We start from the raw sequence: 16,890 nt of genomic DNA on the forward strand, positions 1-16,890 counted from the left end.
AAAGCAGGCAGGCAAGTGCTTCTCTTAGGTAGCTGTTAACATCACTACATAAACTGGTCAGCAGGAGGCAATCTTGAAGCAAGCAGCTGTCTCTCATCTTTTTTTCATATTAAATTAGAAGCTGTTTATGATCACTGTTTAGTATTTTTAAATCAATGACATCTTAATAAAACTAAATCTTACTATAGAAAAATAACACTGGCCTCATTTATTTTGTTGACAGGTTTACCCCTGATTTTACTTCTTCGTGGGTAATCCGTGAGCTTACTTTGGTGACTGCTGCTGATGTAGAGTTCCACTTCACACTCAACGTGACCCTTCCTCACCATTTGTTACCCTTGTGTGCAGATGTGGTGCCAGGACCTAGCTGGGAAGAGTCTTTCTGGAGGCTCACAGTTCTCTTTGTTAGGTAATATACTTGCTTCTTGTGCTGTGCACTCCTCACCCAAATTAAAAAGAAAAGAAAATCAATCTATCAAAGATTTATAGTTGCTTTTGGTTCTTTGAGTTACATGTCAGCAGCTGCTACCTTTATATAAAATGTCAGTTTTAGAGAAATGTGTAATGTCATGATGTGTAATTAGGGTCTGATTCAAAGACCTAGGTGCTGAACATAGAGGATGCTCAGGATTTTACAGGATTGGACCTATAACTTTTAAGTTTCTTGGGGAAAGAACATGTCTTCTCCTGCCTGGAAAGTGCCATACACACCTATGGCAGTATTTTATTAGATAACTATAGATGGTTAGCATGGATGCAAATACAAGTTGTTTAAGCTATTAGTAAAGTCATAAATTTTATGGACAGATTCTCTGTTGCATCCAAGTGTTCTAACTTGTGCTAGGTGAATATGAGCCCGATGGGACCATATGTCACTTGGGGATAGTTAGAGCAGAGTAAGCATTAGCCGTTTCCCCTTCCTGCCTCGTTTATGCCCCAGGCATAGGTGCTGGAACTAGGGGTGTGGGGGTGCTACCTCACCCCTTGGCTTGAAGTGATTTCCATCATAGTCAGGGTTTACAGTTTGGTTCAGTGGCTCTCAGCACCCCCACTATACAAATTGTTCCAGCACCTCTGGCCCCAGGAGTCACTTTATCCCACTGAGCACTCCTCCATGCTGTGGAAATACCTAGCAGTAGATGTGGGTGGTTTCTGTCACCACCTGAGCCAGACCAAAAGGAGCTGTATGGACATATAATCTACCCTAAGCATTTCTGGTAGGTTTACATAGGTTTTAACGACATTGTTTTAAAACAAATAAACAGATCCTCTTTTTTTAACATACTTTAGTTTAATGTGGATTTTTGTTAAGAAATTCTGTTGAAGAGGCTGTGGTGGAAAGGTGTCTCAGCGTATGTGCATTAGCTAATTTTGTGTGTCAGATCCTCAGCGGGTTTAAATTGGCTTACCTCTGTTGAAGTGAGTGGATTTATGCCAGTTTACAACAGATAAGCTTCTGGGTCTGTAATTTGTGTTTGTGTGTGCGTTTGTGTGTGCCCACACATACACACACTATTCTACCTTTTATATTGTATAATGTAAGTGAGAAACTGTTCTCAATGTAGGTGATTTCTGGTGCCATTTTCATACAAATCTTTAAATCCTAATAGTTTCACTCTTAGTTTTCAGAATTGATAGGATGTGAATGTAAATGTCATGTTAATACTATAACATGTCAGTGCATGCTTATTCTGTGGCCTGGAAATACAAATTAATTCTGTTTGCATTGTATACAAACTAAAAGTATTTTAGTGAAAAAGCCTGATTAACAGATGCTGCAAGAACATAGCAATAGAGCCATTTTCCATTAGTCTACATATTTTGCTTCCTGATAGTAATAGTATATAGACTACTTCAGGAGGTAGCAAAAAATTACCCATAATTCACCCATGCTATAATATACCATACAGAAAAAATCCTTTGACTTCAAATACTGACCCCAGAAGAATGAAGGTTGATATTTCTAATAAATTTTATGTTAGCATCCACTCTAGAAAGGCATGAGAATTTTTTTTTTTAAGAGATTTTTTTTTCCCCTCTGGGGCCTCCAGAGTGCAATTTGTCTTATCGGTGTCTGTAGTTTAGCTTGTTAGCTGCTTGGGGGAGTGACTCTCTTTTTATTTGTCTCTTGTGTAGCAGTGAGTGCATTATTAGTGCTTATGAAATAATAACACCACAGAATCATAGACATTTGAGTGAGAGGGGATCTAATAGATCATCCTGTCTGTCTTCCTGCAAATACGTGTACATATCCCATATATGTGAAGTACATAGTTTATTACAATATGCCCCGTTCAGCTTGCATTGTTTTGAGATCTCTGCTATATCTAAGCAAAATAAAATATGTCTGTCCTCGTTTAGCTTCAATCTTCAAATTATCTTGTTGTTTTAGGTTTGAATTTTGTTTGTTTTTGTTGTAAAATGAATAGTTTAATTGTTTTGTCATAAAATAATCATAGCTTCCAGAAACTTAAAAATAAAAGAGTAAAAATTATTACTTCTAGAAACTTTTTGTTTGTACCATACCCCATTCCTCCAATTTAATGTTAGGTATCTTTGCGTTTGGAATTTACCAACACATAGTCTGAAAAACAATACTTGCTATGGAATTGATCTGTTTTGTTCATTAGTCTAGAGACATGCATGTAGTGAAACCTGTTGTTTTCTTTTGCAGTTTGTCCCTATTGGGTGTGATTCTAATAGCCTTCCAACAAGCACAGTACATTTTAGCAGAATTCATGAAATCAAGACAGAGACCAAATCCCAGTTCTTCGTCACAGCAAAACAGCAATCCTGTGGATATAATCAGCTCTGATTCCTACAAGTAAACATTCTTCTTCCCCTGAAGTGCTCTCATCTGCACTCTGTTTAACATAGAATAGCCTTTTCTAAATCTTTGTACTATGATATTACTGTGAACTCCTTTAGGAAGATACTGTTCCAAGAAACCTCGTCGTTTCAGTGAGTTTTCAGCATTCTGACAAAATCAGGTGCACTCTGGTGTTTTAATCTGTACAGATGACAGATGAACAAAACTCAGAATAACTACTTTTGTGTATTGTTAGTAATACGTAGATAATGAAATGTAAGGTGGGTAATGTAAACACACTACCTAGCTGCTGTGGTACTGTTACTATGTGATGGGAATTACATGTTCATATTTAACAGTCACAGAAGTTAGAAATGGAAAGCACTTTGTTGGCCATCAGACCTCTGAACCTAGGTCCTAATTCATTCAAGCATTTGAGCGTGTATTGGAGTTGGTCGAAGCACTTAAGCTCATGCTTAAATCACAGTGAAATTGTAATATTTAATTAAATATCAGGGTGCCCAGAGCCTTTGTGTAGGGATCATTGCTATTATTGAAATCTGGATGTGATTAAAAATGCAAATCCCTATGCGGCCAAACAAGATGCACATACCTCGGGCTGACTCCGCTTGGAAACACATTTGTGGGTGCCTTTGGAGACCGTAGGAGCCATGTATGCAATTTGGGTGAGAATTTAATCCATAGCCATTAAGTGAAATCTTTACACTGTGAGCACTCCTTTCTGTTAGGACAGAAGCGGGTAAATTGCCCCTTCCTGAGTTTTATACCGAAAAAAGGTAGAAATCCAGTTCTTATGTTTCATTAATATTTCTCTCTGCCTCTCATTGAATACTTTTTTAAAAGTGTAATTTAATGATGGCTTTATATATATTTAAAAAACACCTTAATTCTTTATTTCATATCCAGGGGCAGCTGCAAGACCTTTATGGATTCCTGTAGCACCTCTGATAAAGGCAAAGGAAAAGGCTTCCTTTCTGTAGGCACTCCATCCAGCCGAAGCCAGAATGCTGCAAAGAGAAGTCCAGCAACCTATAGCCACTCTCAGAAGAAACACAAATGTTCAGTTTACTACAGTAAACAAAAAGCAAACACAATACCTGGCAGTGCCATTACAACTACTGATGAAAAGCAGAATCAGACTGTAGAGAACCAAATCTCGGCACCAAAAGAGGACATTTGCACTGATATTGTTAGTGAGAACTGGCTACACCTAAAATATGAAAATAGCATAAATGTAAACCTGCAGAAGAATTTAACTCTTCCAGGAAACTTTCTGGATAAAGAAGAAAGTGCACTGAAAAACACAGTTCTCATGAAAAATACTTCTTCAGAGTGTGATTTGAAGGAGGATCTTCAAGCATGTATGTTTCCTAAGGAAACTAACCTTAAAACTTCAGAAGATATAACTGAGCTCAAAGAACAGGAGTTCTGTTCTCTGAAGACATCTAAGAAGCTACCCGAAAGTCACTTGTCAAATTCACCTCAGCAACAGCCAGAATTGCAAGATGTTTCCAGGAAAAATAATGGTAATCTTCCATTTATATAATTCATTTTGAAATTTGTCATCTTGGGTGAAAATCTTGGCCCCACTGAAGTCAATGGCAAAACGTTCCTTCACTTAAGTGGGGATAGGATTTCACCCTCTGTGTGAGGATATTTTACTCATGCCTCTTGATTTTGATATGTTTATGCAGATTTGCAAGAAAGAGGATCTGGCCAGAAAAATTCCTTTGTGTTGTAAATCAAAGCTGCGGCTTAGATGCAACTTCAAGGGAAGGTTTGAAACTGAAAGCAAGTTTCATATCATATGGATATGATAAAACTTTAGACTTCACAGTTGCTTCCGTGCGTAAATTCACACCATAATATTTATAAAGGTTAAAACAAAGTTAAGAGACAAACATGTTTTCATCACAGATATGATTAAAATACAGTTTGCCCTTGGTCAGATATTCAAATTATTTAAATCTTAAAAAAAAAAAAAATGGACTTCATTTGGAGTTGTGCTTAGCATTTCTGAAAGTTAGGCATCCGGCTTTTGTAATAATATCGTAACCTGAAAGGGCCAGAAGCTGCCACCAGGATATTTGGAAATTCTCACATTATTACGAGTTACAAGTTGCCATTTCCATCAGAGACTCAGGAGATGTTTAGCTCATGACTTTAGATTGAAAGACTAGCCTTGGGGAAGAGGCACAAGAACACTAAGGAGAAATGTTGGTTAGGAAGTCAAAGGAATATTTCTTGTGGACATGTGTTTTCACTGAGACGGTGGCAAAAGCAAATCCGTTGATTGAATCCCAAATATGCAGTTGACAAGTCTGTTTTTGTTGAAGTCTTGATAACTCTATGCTATCTGGTGGTTGAGACATGGGACTGGGAATAAGGAGATCTGGGTTCTGTTCCTAGCTCTGCCACAGACTAACTATTTAACCCTGACCCAGTCAGTTATCCCGTGTATTCCCTCATCTGTTAAATGGATTTACGGTACTACTACTTACTCATCTCAGACATGTTGACAAACTAATTTAATTAATATTTATAAAGTGCTTTGAAATTCTTCATACGCTCTAGAGGTACAGTGTTGTTATTAACCTAGTTTATATTTTCAGAAGCTGCTAAATAAAGTTGAAAAAAATTGATTAAACTTTTAAACGTAACCAAATACATGGGAAAATATCTTTAGTTACAGTTCAGAGAGATCATGCATTATACCTAAACCAAGCTGTTTCCTACTGTAAATCCTTAACCATTTGTATCTTTGTAGAATTCCTTTTGATTTTATGGTCATGAAAGAGCCTGATGGAGCCATATTGGCCTCTTACAGTTGTTCCTATCTTTCCTTCACATTGGGATAGTCAGTTGTTGCACCTTTAATATTGTTTCTTTGAGAAACTTCTCTCCGGAACTCCTTTTTCCCTTTGATTTTCTTTCCAGATTTTCTTTCTTACCTACTAGCTCTGAGTTTTTTAAAGTCTGTTGTTTTGAATATAACTCCTTCATAGAACATTTCCAGAGTTCTCATGGTTGCTTAATTATCAAATTTTTAAGAATTAAATTGAGCAAACAGTGAAACAAACAAGCTGTTTGTTTCAGTTATTTCTTGACTCCTGGCATTCTCAGGGTTTGCTGGCTGTCCAAAGTTCTGTGGTTTAATTTGTAGATGGTTTGGGACTATAAATTAAATCTGAATCATACCAGTATGAAACATTCATGACTGTTAATTATAGAGAATCTTTGTGGCACCAAGAAGTCAGCAGGAAACTATTTACTTTGTGTGTTATATCTTGGAAAGCAGTGACACATTTTTTAGAAGACCAGTAACATGTTTTCTCAGCTCCAGTCTCTAATCTTGCTCATTGCTTTGTTTTCTGATGCTTCTTTACTCCTCCCTATCCCCTCCATGCTCATCCATGCCCCTGCCACTGTGATGCTGCCATTCACAAAGGAGGGAGGGTTGAGTTCCTCAGAGGTTGCAGGCACTGCTAGTAAACAGGCTAATAAGGAGCACTGAAGAATGAGATTGGGACGGGCGTACCCTTCCCACCAAAGATCAGCACTGCGGTTTGATCGGTGGTATAGTCACGACCTTAGTATTCCTGTTCCTTTTGCATGCCATGTGCAGTGCAGCCAAAAGCCTTGTCATTAGGTTGCAGGGTAGTCTCAAATGTCTGTATTTCTTAATATTTTGCAGCTGAAGAATTCAGTGCATTTATAATGCAATTAAGTATTGTACAATAATATCAGTGCAGAACGTTAAAATTAAAAATAAAAGATCCAACCAGCCTGATAATAGGTCAAACAGAATAAATGGACCTTAAGTTACCTAAAAGCGGCCAGCGAGGGAAACTTGGCTGACTTCTAGGTGAGAGTTGCACAACCAAAAATCCTCGCCCAAGTCCATCCTTGTTGTTGTTGTTGTTGTTTTTATTTGCTAATTATATTGCCGTATCACCTAGGAACCCCAATCATGGCCCAGAATCCCATTGTGCTAGCTGCTGTACAAACACAGAACAAAAGAAGAAGATCCCTGTCTCAAAAAGCTTACAATCTAAGTATGGTACGACATACAGATAATGACAAATAGATGGGAGCATAAGGAAGCAGTGGCAACATTGGCAGCATGATGGACTGTGATCTCAGCCCACTAGCAGCCTAACCATGGACAAGTTTTTTGTAGGCATCACAGCAGAGGGAGTTTTAAGGAGGGTTTTGAAGGAAGATAGTGAATAAGGGCTTGTCTACATATGAAAGTTAATCTGGAATAAGGCAGAATGTGAATTTAAAGCGGATTTACTATTTCAGATTAACTCCATGTGTGAACGCTCTTATTCCAGAATGAGAGTGCATTATTCTGAATTATCTTAATCCACTTTCTTAATCCGTGTTAGAAGTGGATCAAGATCGTTTGGAATAAAAGCATCCACAAATGGAGCTCATCAGACATCAGACAGCTAATCAGCTAATCAGACAGCTAATCAGCCTTTCCAGAGTAATTCCCTTTGTAGACAAGATGCTAGCTTTGTGGATGTTTGTGGGGAGGGGCAGCAAGGGAGAGAGCACCAGTGTGCTTGTTTGAAAATGTAACAGGTAGTCTATGGAGGCCTGATGGGGCAGTGGGCGGTGGAAGCTGACATCTCAATGGTGAATGAGAGATGGTAGGTAGGGTGGGGATAGGCTATGAAGAGCCTTGAAAGTAAAACAAGTAGCTTATGTTTGATGTGATAGAGAAAGGGGGAGCCAGTGGCGGGATGTAAAAAGAGGACTAAGAGAATGATGTTTGCAGTAGCATTCTGAATAAATGTGAATGGGGCTAGCTTATATTTATTAAAGCCAGAGAAAAGGATGTTGTAGCAATTGAGATGTAAGATGATGAGAGCCTGGATGAGAGTTTTAGCTAAGTGTGCCCCCAGTGTGGCTCTAACTGTACATAGGGACTAAAGAACCAACTGACGTAGGGTGATTATAGCAAGGTTGGTACGTAGGGGAAGTGTATATTAGTACTGCTATATATAAAACTGCCTCTTGCAGCTGGTTTTAGAAGTGTTACACAGCAGTGTTAACTTTTGTATTTTTGTTTTTTTTGGGATAGCAAAACAAAAATGATTTATAATCGTCGTGTTTTGCGAAGCATCCAAATTGGCCAAGGTAGAGTGACCAGGGAAGGGAATGGGAGCCTCATGTACAAAGTTACACTATTTGTATTGTTTCACTACAGGGAATAACCAGCAAGTGCCTCTCAGGAATGAAATAGAAAACTGTGAGACTTTGAAAAAGCAGATTAACACAAAGCCTTCCACTGAGAAAAAGATTAGTAAAGGACATAAGGAGGATACACCATGCTGTGGAAAACAGGAACTTGCTTCAGTTGAGGTTTGTATCAAATGATCCTTCTCAGTTTCATATTTAAAATGCCTAAAATAAAAGAGAGAGAGAAATATTCTGTAAAGAATAAATCCTAAAATCACTTTACTGATCATCTAATGAATGAGTAGAACCCCCAGGTTGTGATACTCTACGTGTCCTAGTTTTATGTATTAACACTGGATTATAAAAGGATACAAAACGTTTTGGTGGAGTTCACAAGTAGGCTTTATATGTAATGTGGGCTATATCACAAACGCATTTGTTTCCATGTAATTAATATTAGTGCAGGCACAAACACACCCTCTCACACCATCTGACTTAAATCTAACACCAAGTGTCAGCATCAGTAGTGTTGTGCGGAAACTCCCTCCTCCGACCCTTGTTAGAGAGCTATCTTGCTGTCTTTCACTCTGGTTATTTTGGGGAAGTTCTGTGGCCTGTGTTATACAGGAGCCTTGGAACCTATGACTAATCTCTGTGCCAGAAACTGAATTTGAGCATGACAAAAGATGAATTCATTTACACAAATTGCTAAATAGTAATAATAACCAGAAACCTGCAAGATAGCATCTTCTGTCCAAAGATTTCAAAAGCTTTACAAACACTAAGTATTGTATTTACATTACAGAGAGTTTAAGTGACTTCCTAAATTCACTGATAGAGCAGGGGGCCGAATCAGAAATGGGTTCTATCTAATCTGTTCACGAAAAGCTTTATAATAAATTACATATCGTACTTCCGGAGCACATATTGAAAACATTTGCTGGATCCTAGTCTTGTTTTGAGAAAATGTTAATGCAGTTATAAGTGGCTTTTGGCCATGTTCTGCCGCTTTTATGTGTTTCTGGTGGTGGTCTATTTTGTTTTAAGTCCAATATAAATTAAAACTTAAATTTATTAATATTTTCTGTTTTACTTATCCCCATTATTTCTTCAGTAGTATGTCAAATAAACAGAGGGGACACCACCAATAGGTGAGGGAAGAGAGAATTTATTGCTGCTGAACTCTCCCACAAGCTGATCACAAATCAGGCAGATGTTTCTAGTTTTTAGTCCATTAAGAATTGTATAGACATTTTCCCCTATCATCCTCTGCACTCCCTACTTTGCTCAGGGGCAGGGCAGGGAAGGAAAGGAAAGGGGGGAAATGCTAGCACATTGGGGATTCAGAAACTTTTATCTCTCAACATTTACCAGTGATATGAAGGTCTGAATCTTGGGTAGGTAGATTAAGTGGTGATCTTGGAAAGTGGCACTAAATCTTCCACTAAGAGTGTCATTTTGTGAATGTTCTTTGCCTAGATAAAACCACTGACATGAATTTACCAAGGTTACTTCATTGATAATAGAAACGTTGTCTCACTAGTTCATGTTTTTACCTTTTCAGCAAGAAGATGCTTTCAGGAGGAAGAGATCTCAGGATAAAAGAGAAGGCAATTTATCAAATATAAATTGGAATAGAAATAGAACATCTAGAAAAAACAAGAAAAAGAATGTCAATATATCTCCAAGGTGTGTGCTGCGTCCTCGGATAATCACCATTTTTATTATGCCATGTTGAAACTGGAGATGCTTTCGTTTCTGCATTTTTAGTCTCTTTAGGTTTTGTGTAGTACAGTATGCAGGTTATTGTATGATGATACAATCCAGGGCTAAAACGGTCGTATTTAATACATACTATACTATATTACATAGGAAAATGGGTGTGTGCCCACGTGTATATAGGTACACTTCCCATTCTGCAAAGCAATCTGTAAGGTGCCCTGTTGATTTCAGTGGGACCTGTTGTGGTTGCAAAGGGTCACCTGGATGGATCTCTTTGCAGAATCAGGGCCACGTTTAGGATTCAATTGCAGAGAATGGGAGGATTTTCATGGGGAAGTCACTACTTTCATTCTTTGATTTATTCTTGAGCTGTAAAATGTTTCTTGCTGAGCACTTCAGATTAAAGGAACAAATCACCCAGAAATCTATATGCCTGATAACAAATAAAATAATGCTAATTTTATAATCGCAAAATATGGTACACCTGCACTTTTGTGAACACGTATGTCCTCTGTAGACAGACTTTAAACTAACAAGCAATGGAGAAATGTGAGAGTTTGAATTTACATCCTGGTCAGTATTTAATTGCTTCTCCTTATAGACTGGAAATTTGCCTGCTTTAAAACTCCCAATGGTTAGTTTCCTTTCCACTCTGTTCCGAGTGGATAAAATCCAGAATGTATTGTCTGCAGCAAAGAAAAATCTTATGAAATGATTCCAACTTCGTGTGAATCAGATCATCTCTTAACTAGTTGGAAGCAATTTTATCTTCTAATATAGTATAAAGAGGAAGAGAAGAATTTTTTTTTTATGAAGAAGCCAGCATTTCTCCAATGAAGTGTAGTGATTTAAAAATAAACTTTTAAAAGAGGAAGTCTGGGATACCTGGGACATTCAGACTAAATGACTTCTTTGTCGTTTGTTGCCAAGTGTTGTGGTAATTTAAAGGAATGTTAGATCAGAATATTAGACAGAAATATGAAAAGATCCTGAGAAATATTTTTAAAACTTTTTTTATAAGTTTACTTCAATAATTTCTAAGAGTCAATTAATTGTAAGCTTTTCCTATTATTTCATGTTGTTGTTTATCATTATTAAATTATTATTACAGTACTTCTAAAGATGCCATTTGGAATCAGGGCCCCATTGTGCTAGACAATGTACAAAAATACAATAAGAGAAAGTGCCTCCCCCCAAACAGCTTAGATTTTAAGACCACAATCCTGAAAAGAATTAAATTGACTTAACGGACTCTTAAATAGTGTAACTAGACAAAACCAATTGTAAAGCCAGAACACGAGGGACCATTGTGATAATCCTGCATAACAGTCTACTCACAATACATAGAATTCAGCACAGGATCAAGGTCTGTGTAGATAAGAAAAACAAAAATGGAAGGGAAATGTTTGTCTAGCATTATTTCTCTTACTGGTTCATTTATTTACTTTTCAACAATCATTGCTTTCTAGGCATTAAAATGTGGCCATCTACTCTCCATAAAAATAATAACTCAAATGTTTGTCATTTCCAATATTAGTCAAACTAGTCCTGAAATACATAATACTAAAGATAACAAATTTTTGATGTTTCCACAGGGTAGTTCTATTCTGCATTCACCCTGCCACCTGATTGGTTTTGGGCTTCCCTTAACATGGATCTGACTGATAATGTATTAGATCAAGAAATGTTGGCTCCTACTAGCTAAGAATTGAAAAGAGAAAAATATTTCCTGAATCAGTTGTGGGTTTTCTTCTGCTTATTATTTTGATGATGATGATCTATTGTGTTAGTGTTCAGGAGCCCAAATCAGGTTCAGGGTGCACTGGAAATCTAGGTCCTTGTCACAAGGAACTAACAATTTTAGACCCTGATCCTGCAGTCATATCCCCCTGGGCAGACTCTACAGCTCTGCAGAAATACTTTGATTTCAGTGGATTTGATTGCAAGATTGGAGTCTAGGAAGGCAAACAATATATAGCATTGGAGAGATTGTTTGGAAGATATACAATCTTTATATTTAAAAAAAGGGTGACAATACTTCAACTATCCCAGACTGTCCCTCAACCTATACTTTCTTGTAGGCATCAGAGGAGAAGTGTGTTTTGAGGAACAACTTGGAGGAGAGGGTAATGACTTTGTGGATCACTTTGTGCTTCACAGGTAGGGGGCAGTGAGAGGAAGGTGTGACAATGTTTGTAAAGAAGCACGTGATAGTTCTGGTGAGCTTCCAAGTTGTTGGAAATATGCGGCCAATTTTTGCACCCAAACTGTCCTGTCTGAGCTCTGAAGGTATCTGTCACCTTTGTCTCACTCACAGACCCAGCCAACCTGAGGAACAAGAGTTTTGAGACTGTTCCCAGCTCAAGATCTTGCCTTGACAGAGTTGCTAATAAAATGTTTAGTAATTGGAAGCGGGGAAATGATACTTAAAAATGTAAACGCATTTTGGTTTGTGATTATTTCAGGGTTCCTGAACAGAATGAGTTGAAGCGTATGTGCAGTGAATTTGAAAGGCCTGAACTAAGAACTAACATTGGCATAAGGGAAACTTGTAAAACAGACCAAAAAGTTGGGAACTTGTCTACACAGGGAGAAACAGGTATGTAATCATTATTGGGATTGCATTGGGAAAAAGTAATGTGTAGTTTTTTGACACCACAATATTTTGATTCCTTCCCTTGGGGACTTCTATTTCCCTTGCCCTCATGGGCCCCTTAATGTGACCATCCTGGCCAATGAGGGCTATATGTAGCTCCTCTGGGAGCCAGTCAACATGGTTGCTGAGATGCCAAGAAATACCAAAAAGTATTCGTTGTCTGAGGGGCTGAATGCATTTCCTCCACAATACTCCCTAGTCAAGGTAAGAAGACATGTCAGAGCATGAAACTATAATGTCTTAAACTGTTTGGGGGACAAGGTGGGTGAGGTAATATCTTTTATTGGACCAAATTCTGTTGGTGAGAGAAAGAGGCTTTTGAGCTTACACAGAGCTCTCTTTAGGTCAGCTCTGTGTAAGCTCAAAAGCTTGTCTCTCTCACCAACAGAATTTGGTCCAATAAAAGATATTACCTCACCCACCTTGTCTCTGATATCCTGGGAACAACACTGCATTAAACTGTTTGGGACATGCCTATCTAGCATGCCTACCTGAGATCAGTTAAAGTAACAGCCCCCAGAAGAGCATCAGGTGGGGTATGGGTAGGGCATTTTCAGTGAATAACCATCAACTTTGAACCTTGTTTCCTGCCTTGGTCCACAGATCCAGGGCCTGTTCACTTTTCCTCAAAGTCTATCTGTTTTCCCCAGCTTTTGAGAAGAGGGTATGTTAAGAAGATAAATGAGTTTATATAGTGGTGGTTCTTATTCTTGTTAAAATGAGGAGAAGGGGAAAGTCCATAGTTCACTACTGAGTTATCAATTAGGTTTGTTCTTGTTTTTAATGTGCATGTTCCCAGGGTCTTTTATATAAGGTCTCTGTTTACAATAAAATTTATGCTGCTTAAAGAGCAGTATGCACTTCCCATTTCTTCCACCTGTCTCAGCCCCTGTAGGCCATGGTTTGTTGTCACTTCCCATTGTATTATAGGTGTAACTTAGATGGTAAGCTCCTCCAGGGCAGGGATTTTGTCATCTTGTATGCCCATAAAATGCCATACATGCCAGTGACGCTATCTATAAATAATACTCCCTGTTTCTGCTCAGCAGATTTAAAGGATTAATATAACACATTTCAAAAACAATTTTTATTTAATTTTGAGTTTAAATGTAATATTTTTAATTTTTTTTTCAACTTCCTTCAGAAATCTTTTATCAACGATCTAAGAAGAATTGTTTGGAAAAGTTTTGCTCTGATTCAAGCTCAGACTGTGGAAGTTCTTCAGGAAGTGTACGTGCCAGTCGTGGTAGCTGGGGCAGCTGGAGTAGCACAAGCAGTTCCGATGGAGATAAAAAGCCCATGATTACTAGCCGGCATTTTCTTCCATCAAGTAAGTGTTGGAAATAGAATACGCACAAGTACATGCCGAATGTAGATCTTCTTTTTGGATAGTTAGTGACCAGGAGAGTGTGTATAGCCTATGTAGTCTGCCCAGCTGCCATGGCTTAATAGAATCGAGTCTTCATGGTAGAATTCTACAGAGTGAGGGACCAGAAAGTATTTTACCAGTTGCTAAATCTAACACAAAGGGGTTTTGTATTCATCCACTCGTGGTTAACCTGGTTTATTCAGGAAATCTAAAAACAAACATTAGAGTTAAAAGACTCCAAGATGCAGAATTGCGGTATTTGTTGTTCCATAACCATTATAATATTATAGGTTAGAAATGATCCAGGACTCAAATACCTGACCTGTGCACACTCTGAAGTAGCTGAGATCTTTCCTGCATCTGAAAATGTGCTATTTGACTGTTTCAATATGAAAACATATTATTTAGAAAATTCCTTGCAAACATTAGAAAACCTCAAAATTCATTCAGTGCTCCCTAATGCTCTAGTCAAGGCATCTAGTTGCCTCCATTAATTTGTACACCTTTTGTGCTCCTTCATGGGGAAAAATGGTCTCCTATTTATTAAATGTGTCTAAAACATGTAATCATTTTGCGAGAGTATCTTAGGGTGAATGCATTAGTGACTCAGGTTGCCATGATACTCTGTGCTTTCTTTGACCTGTTTTAGTGATAAATGCCTGTGGCATTGGCAGTAATTCTAGTGTGGGGTCCTTTAGCATAAAGCAAATTCAAGTTTGCATGTATGCTGCTGCTTATAAATGTGGAAAGAAGGAAACACACCTGGCAAACCAAGAACTCATACAGGCAGTGAACCAGTCAGTATTATTGTGTGTGAATTAAAGCTCATGAACTAGCAGTAAACCATTAGAATCATAGAATCATAGAATATCAGGGTTGGAAGGGACCTCAGGAGGTCATCTAGTCCAACCCCCTGCTCAAAGCAGGACCAATCCCCAACTAAATCATCCCAGCCAGGGCTTTAGCAAGCCTGACCTTAAAAATATCTAAGAAAGGAGATTCCACTACCTCCCTAGGTAACGCATTCCAGTGTTTCACCACCCTCCTAGTGAAAAAGTTTTTCCTAATATCCAACCTAAATCTCCCCCACTGCAACTTGAGACCATTACTCCTTGTTCTGTCATCAGCTACCACTGAGAACAGTCTAGATCCATCCTCTTTGTAACCCCCTTTCAGGTAGCTGAAAGCAGCTATCAAATCCCCCCTCATTCTTCTCTTCCGCAGACTAAACAATCCCAGTTCCCTCAGCCTCTCCTCGTAAGTCATGTGTTCCAGTCCCCTAATCATTTTTGTTGCCTTCTGCTGGACTCTCTCCAATTTTCCCACATCCTTCTTGTAGTGTGGGGCCCAAAACTGGACACAGTACTCCAGATGAGGCCTTACCAATGTCAAATAAAGGGGAACGATCACGTCCCTCGATCTGCTGGCAGTGCCCCTATATATACATCCCAAAATGCCATTGGCCTTCTTGGCAACAAGGGCACACTGTTGACTCATATCCAGCTTCTCGTCCACTGTAACCCCTAGGTCCTTTTCTGCAGAACTGCTGCCTAGCCATTCGGTCCCTAGTCTGTAGCAGTGCATGGGATTCTTCCGTCCTAACTGCAGGACTCTGCACTTGTCCTTGTTGAGCCTCATCAGATTTCTTTTGGCCCAATCCTCTAATTTGTCTAGGTCCCTCCGTATCCTGTCCCTACCCTCCAGTGTATCTACCTCTCCTCCCAGTTTAGTGTCATCTGCAAACTTGCTGAGGGTGCAATCCACACCATTCTCCAGATCATTTATGAAGATATTGAACAAAACTGGCCCGAGGACCGACCCTTGGGGCACTCCACTTGATACCAGCTGCCAACTAGACATGGAGCCATTGATCACTACCCGTTGAGTCCGACAATCTAGCCAACTTTCTGTCCACCTTATAGTCCATTCATCCAGCCCATGGACTTTGTTAACTTGCTGGCAAGAGTACTGTGGGAGACCGTGTCAAAAGCTTTGCTAAAGTCAAGGAACAACACGTCCACCGCTTTCCCCTCATCCACAGAGCCAGTTATCTCATCACAGAAGGCAAATAGATTAGTCAGGCATGACTTGCTCTTGGTGAATCCTTGCTGACTGTTCCTGATCATTTTCCTCTCCTCTGAGTGCTTCAGAATTGATTCCTTGAGGACCTGCTCCATGATTTTTCCAGGGACTGAGGTGAGGCTGACTGGCCTGTAGTTCCCAGGATCCTCCTCCTTCCCTTTTTTAAAGGTGGGCACTACATTAGCCTTTTTCCAGTCGTCCAGGACTTCCCCCGATCGCCATGAGTTTTCAAAGATAATGGCCAATGGCTCTGCAATCACATCCGCCAACTCCTTTAGCCCTCTCGGATGCAGCTCATCTGGCCCCATGGACTTGTGCTTGTCCAGCTTTTCTAAATAGTCCCGAACCACTTCTTTCTCCACAGAGGGCTGGTCATCTCCTCTCCATGCTGTGCTGCCCAGTGCAGTAGTCTGGGAGCTGACCTTGTTCGTGAAGACAGAGGCAAAAAAAGCATTGAGTACATTAGCTTTTTCCCCATCCTCTGTCACTAGGTTGCCTCCCTCATTCAGTAAGGGGCCCACACTTTCCTTGACTTTCTTCTTGTTGCTAACATACCTGAAGAAACCCTTCTTGTTACTCTCAACATCTCTTGCTAGCTGCAACTCCAGGTGTGATTTGGCCTTCCTGATTTCACTCCTGCATGCCCGAGCAATATTTTTATACTCTTCCCTGGTCATTTGTCCAATCTTCCACTTCTTGTAAGCTTCTTTTTTGTGTTTAAGATCAGCAAGGATTTCACTGTTAAGCCAAGCTGGTCGCCTGCCATATTTACTATTCTTTCTACACATCGGGATGGTTTGTCCCTGTAACCTCAATAAGGATTCTTTAAAATACAGCCAGCTCTCCTGGACTCCTTTCCCCCTCATGTTATTCTCCCAGGGGATCCTGCCCATCAGTTCCTTGAGGGAGTCAAAGTCTGCTTTTCTGAAGTCCAGGATCCGTATTCTGCTGCTCTCCTTTCTTCCCTGTGTCAGGATCCTGAACTCGACCATCTCATGGTCACTGCCTCCTAAGTTCCCATCCACTTTAGCTTCCCCTACG

General features: G+C 39.3%; 1 protein-coding gene across 6 annotated transcripts in view; it reads left to right on the forward strand.

Annotated features, from left to right (window-relative positions):
- TMEM131L (transmembrane 131 like) overlaps nt 1-16,890 on the forward strand; it is a 126,705-nt gene that overhangs the window by 96,862 nt on the left and 12,953 nt on the right. For all 6 annotated transcript variants that reach the window (XM_073341401.1, XM_073341402.1, XM_073341403.1 and 3 more), the window contains 7 exons: nt 224-409; nt 2,675-2,824; nt 3,737-4,356; nt 8,049-8,203; nt 9,585-9,709; nt 12,208-12,341; nt 13,543-13,728. In XM_073341401.1, the coding sequence (XP_073197502.1) occupies nt 224-409; nt 2,675-2,824; nt 3,737-4,356; nt 8,049-8,203; nt 9,585-9,709; nt 12,208-12,341; nt 13,543-13,728 (1,556 nt within the window). The remainder of the gene's footprint in view (nt 1-223; nt 410-2,674; nt 2,825-3,736; nt 4,357-8,048; nt 8,204-9,584; nt 9,710-12,207; nt 12,342-13,542; nt 13,729-16,890) is intronic.

The sequence above is a fragment of the Lepidochelys kempii genome, chromosome 4 (assembly GCF_965140285.1).
Source record: "Lepidochelys kempii isolate rLepKem1 chromosome 4, rLepKem1.hap1, whole genome shotgun sequence".
Taxonomy (NCBI): Eukaryota; Metazoa; Chordata; order Testudines; family Cheloniidae; genus Lepidochelys; species Lepidochelys kempii.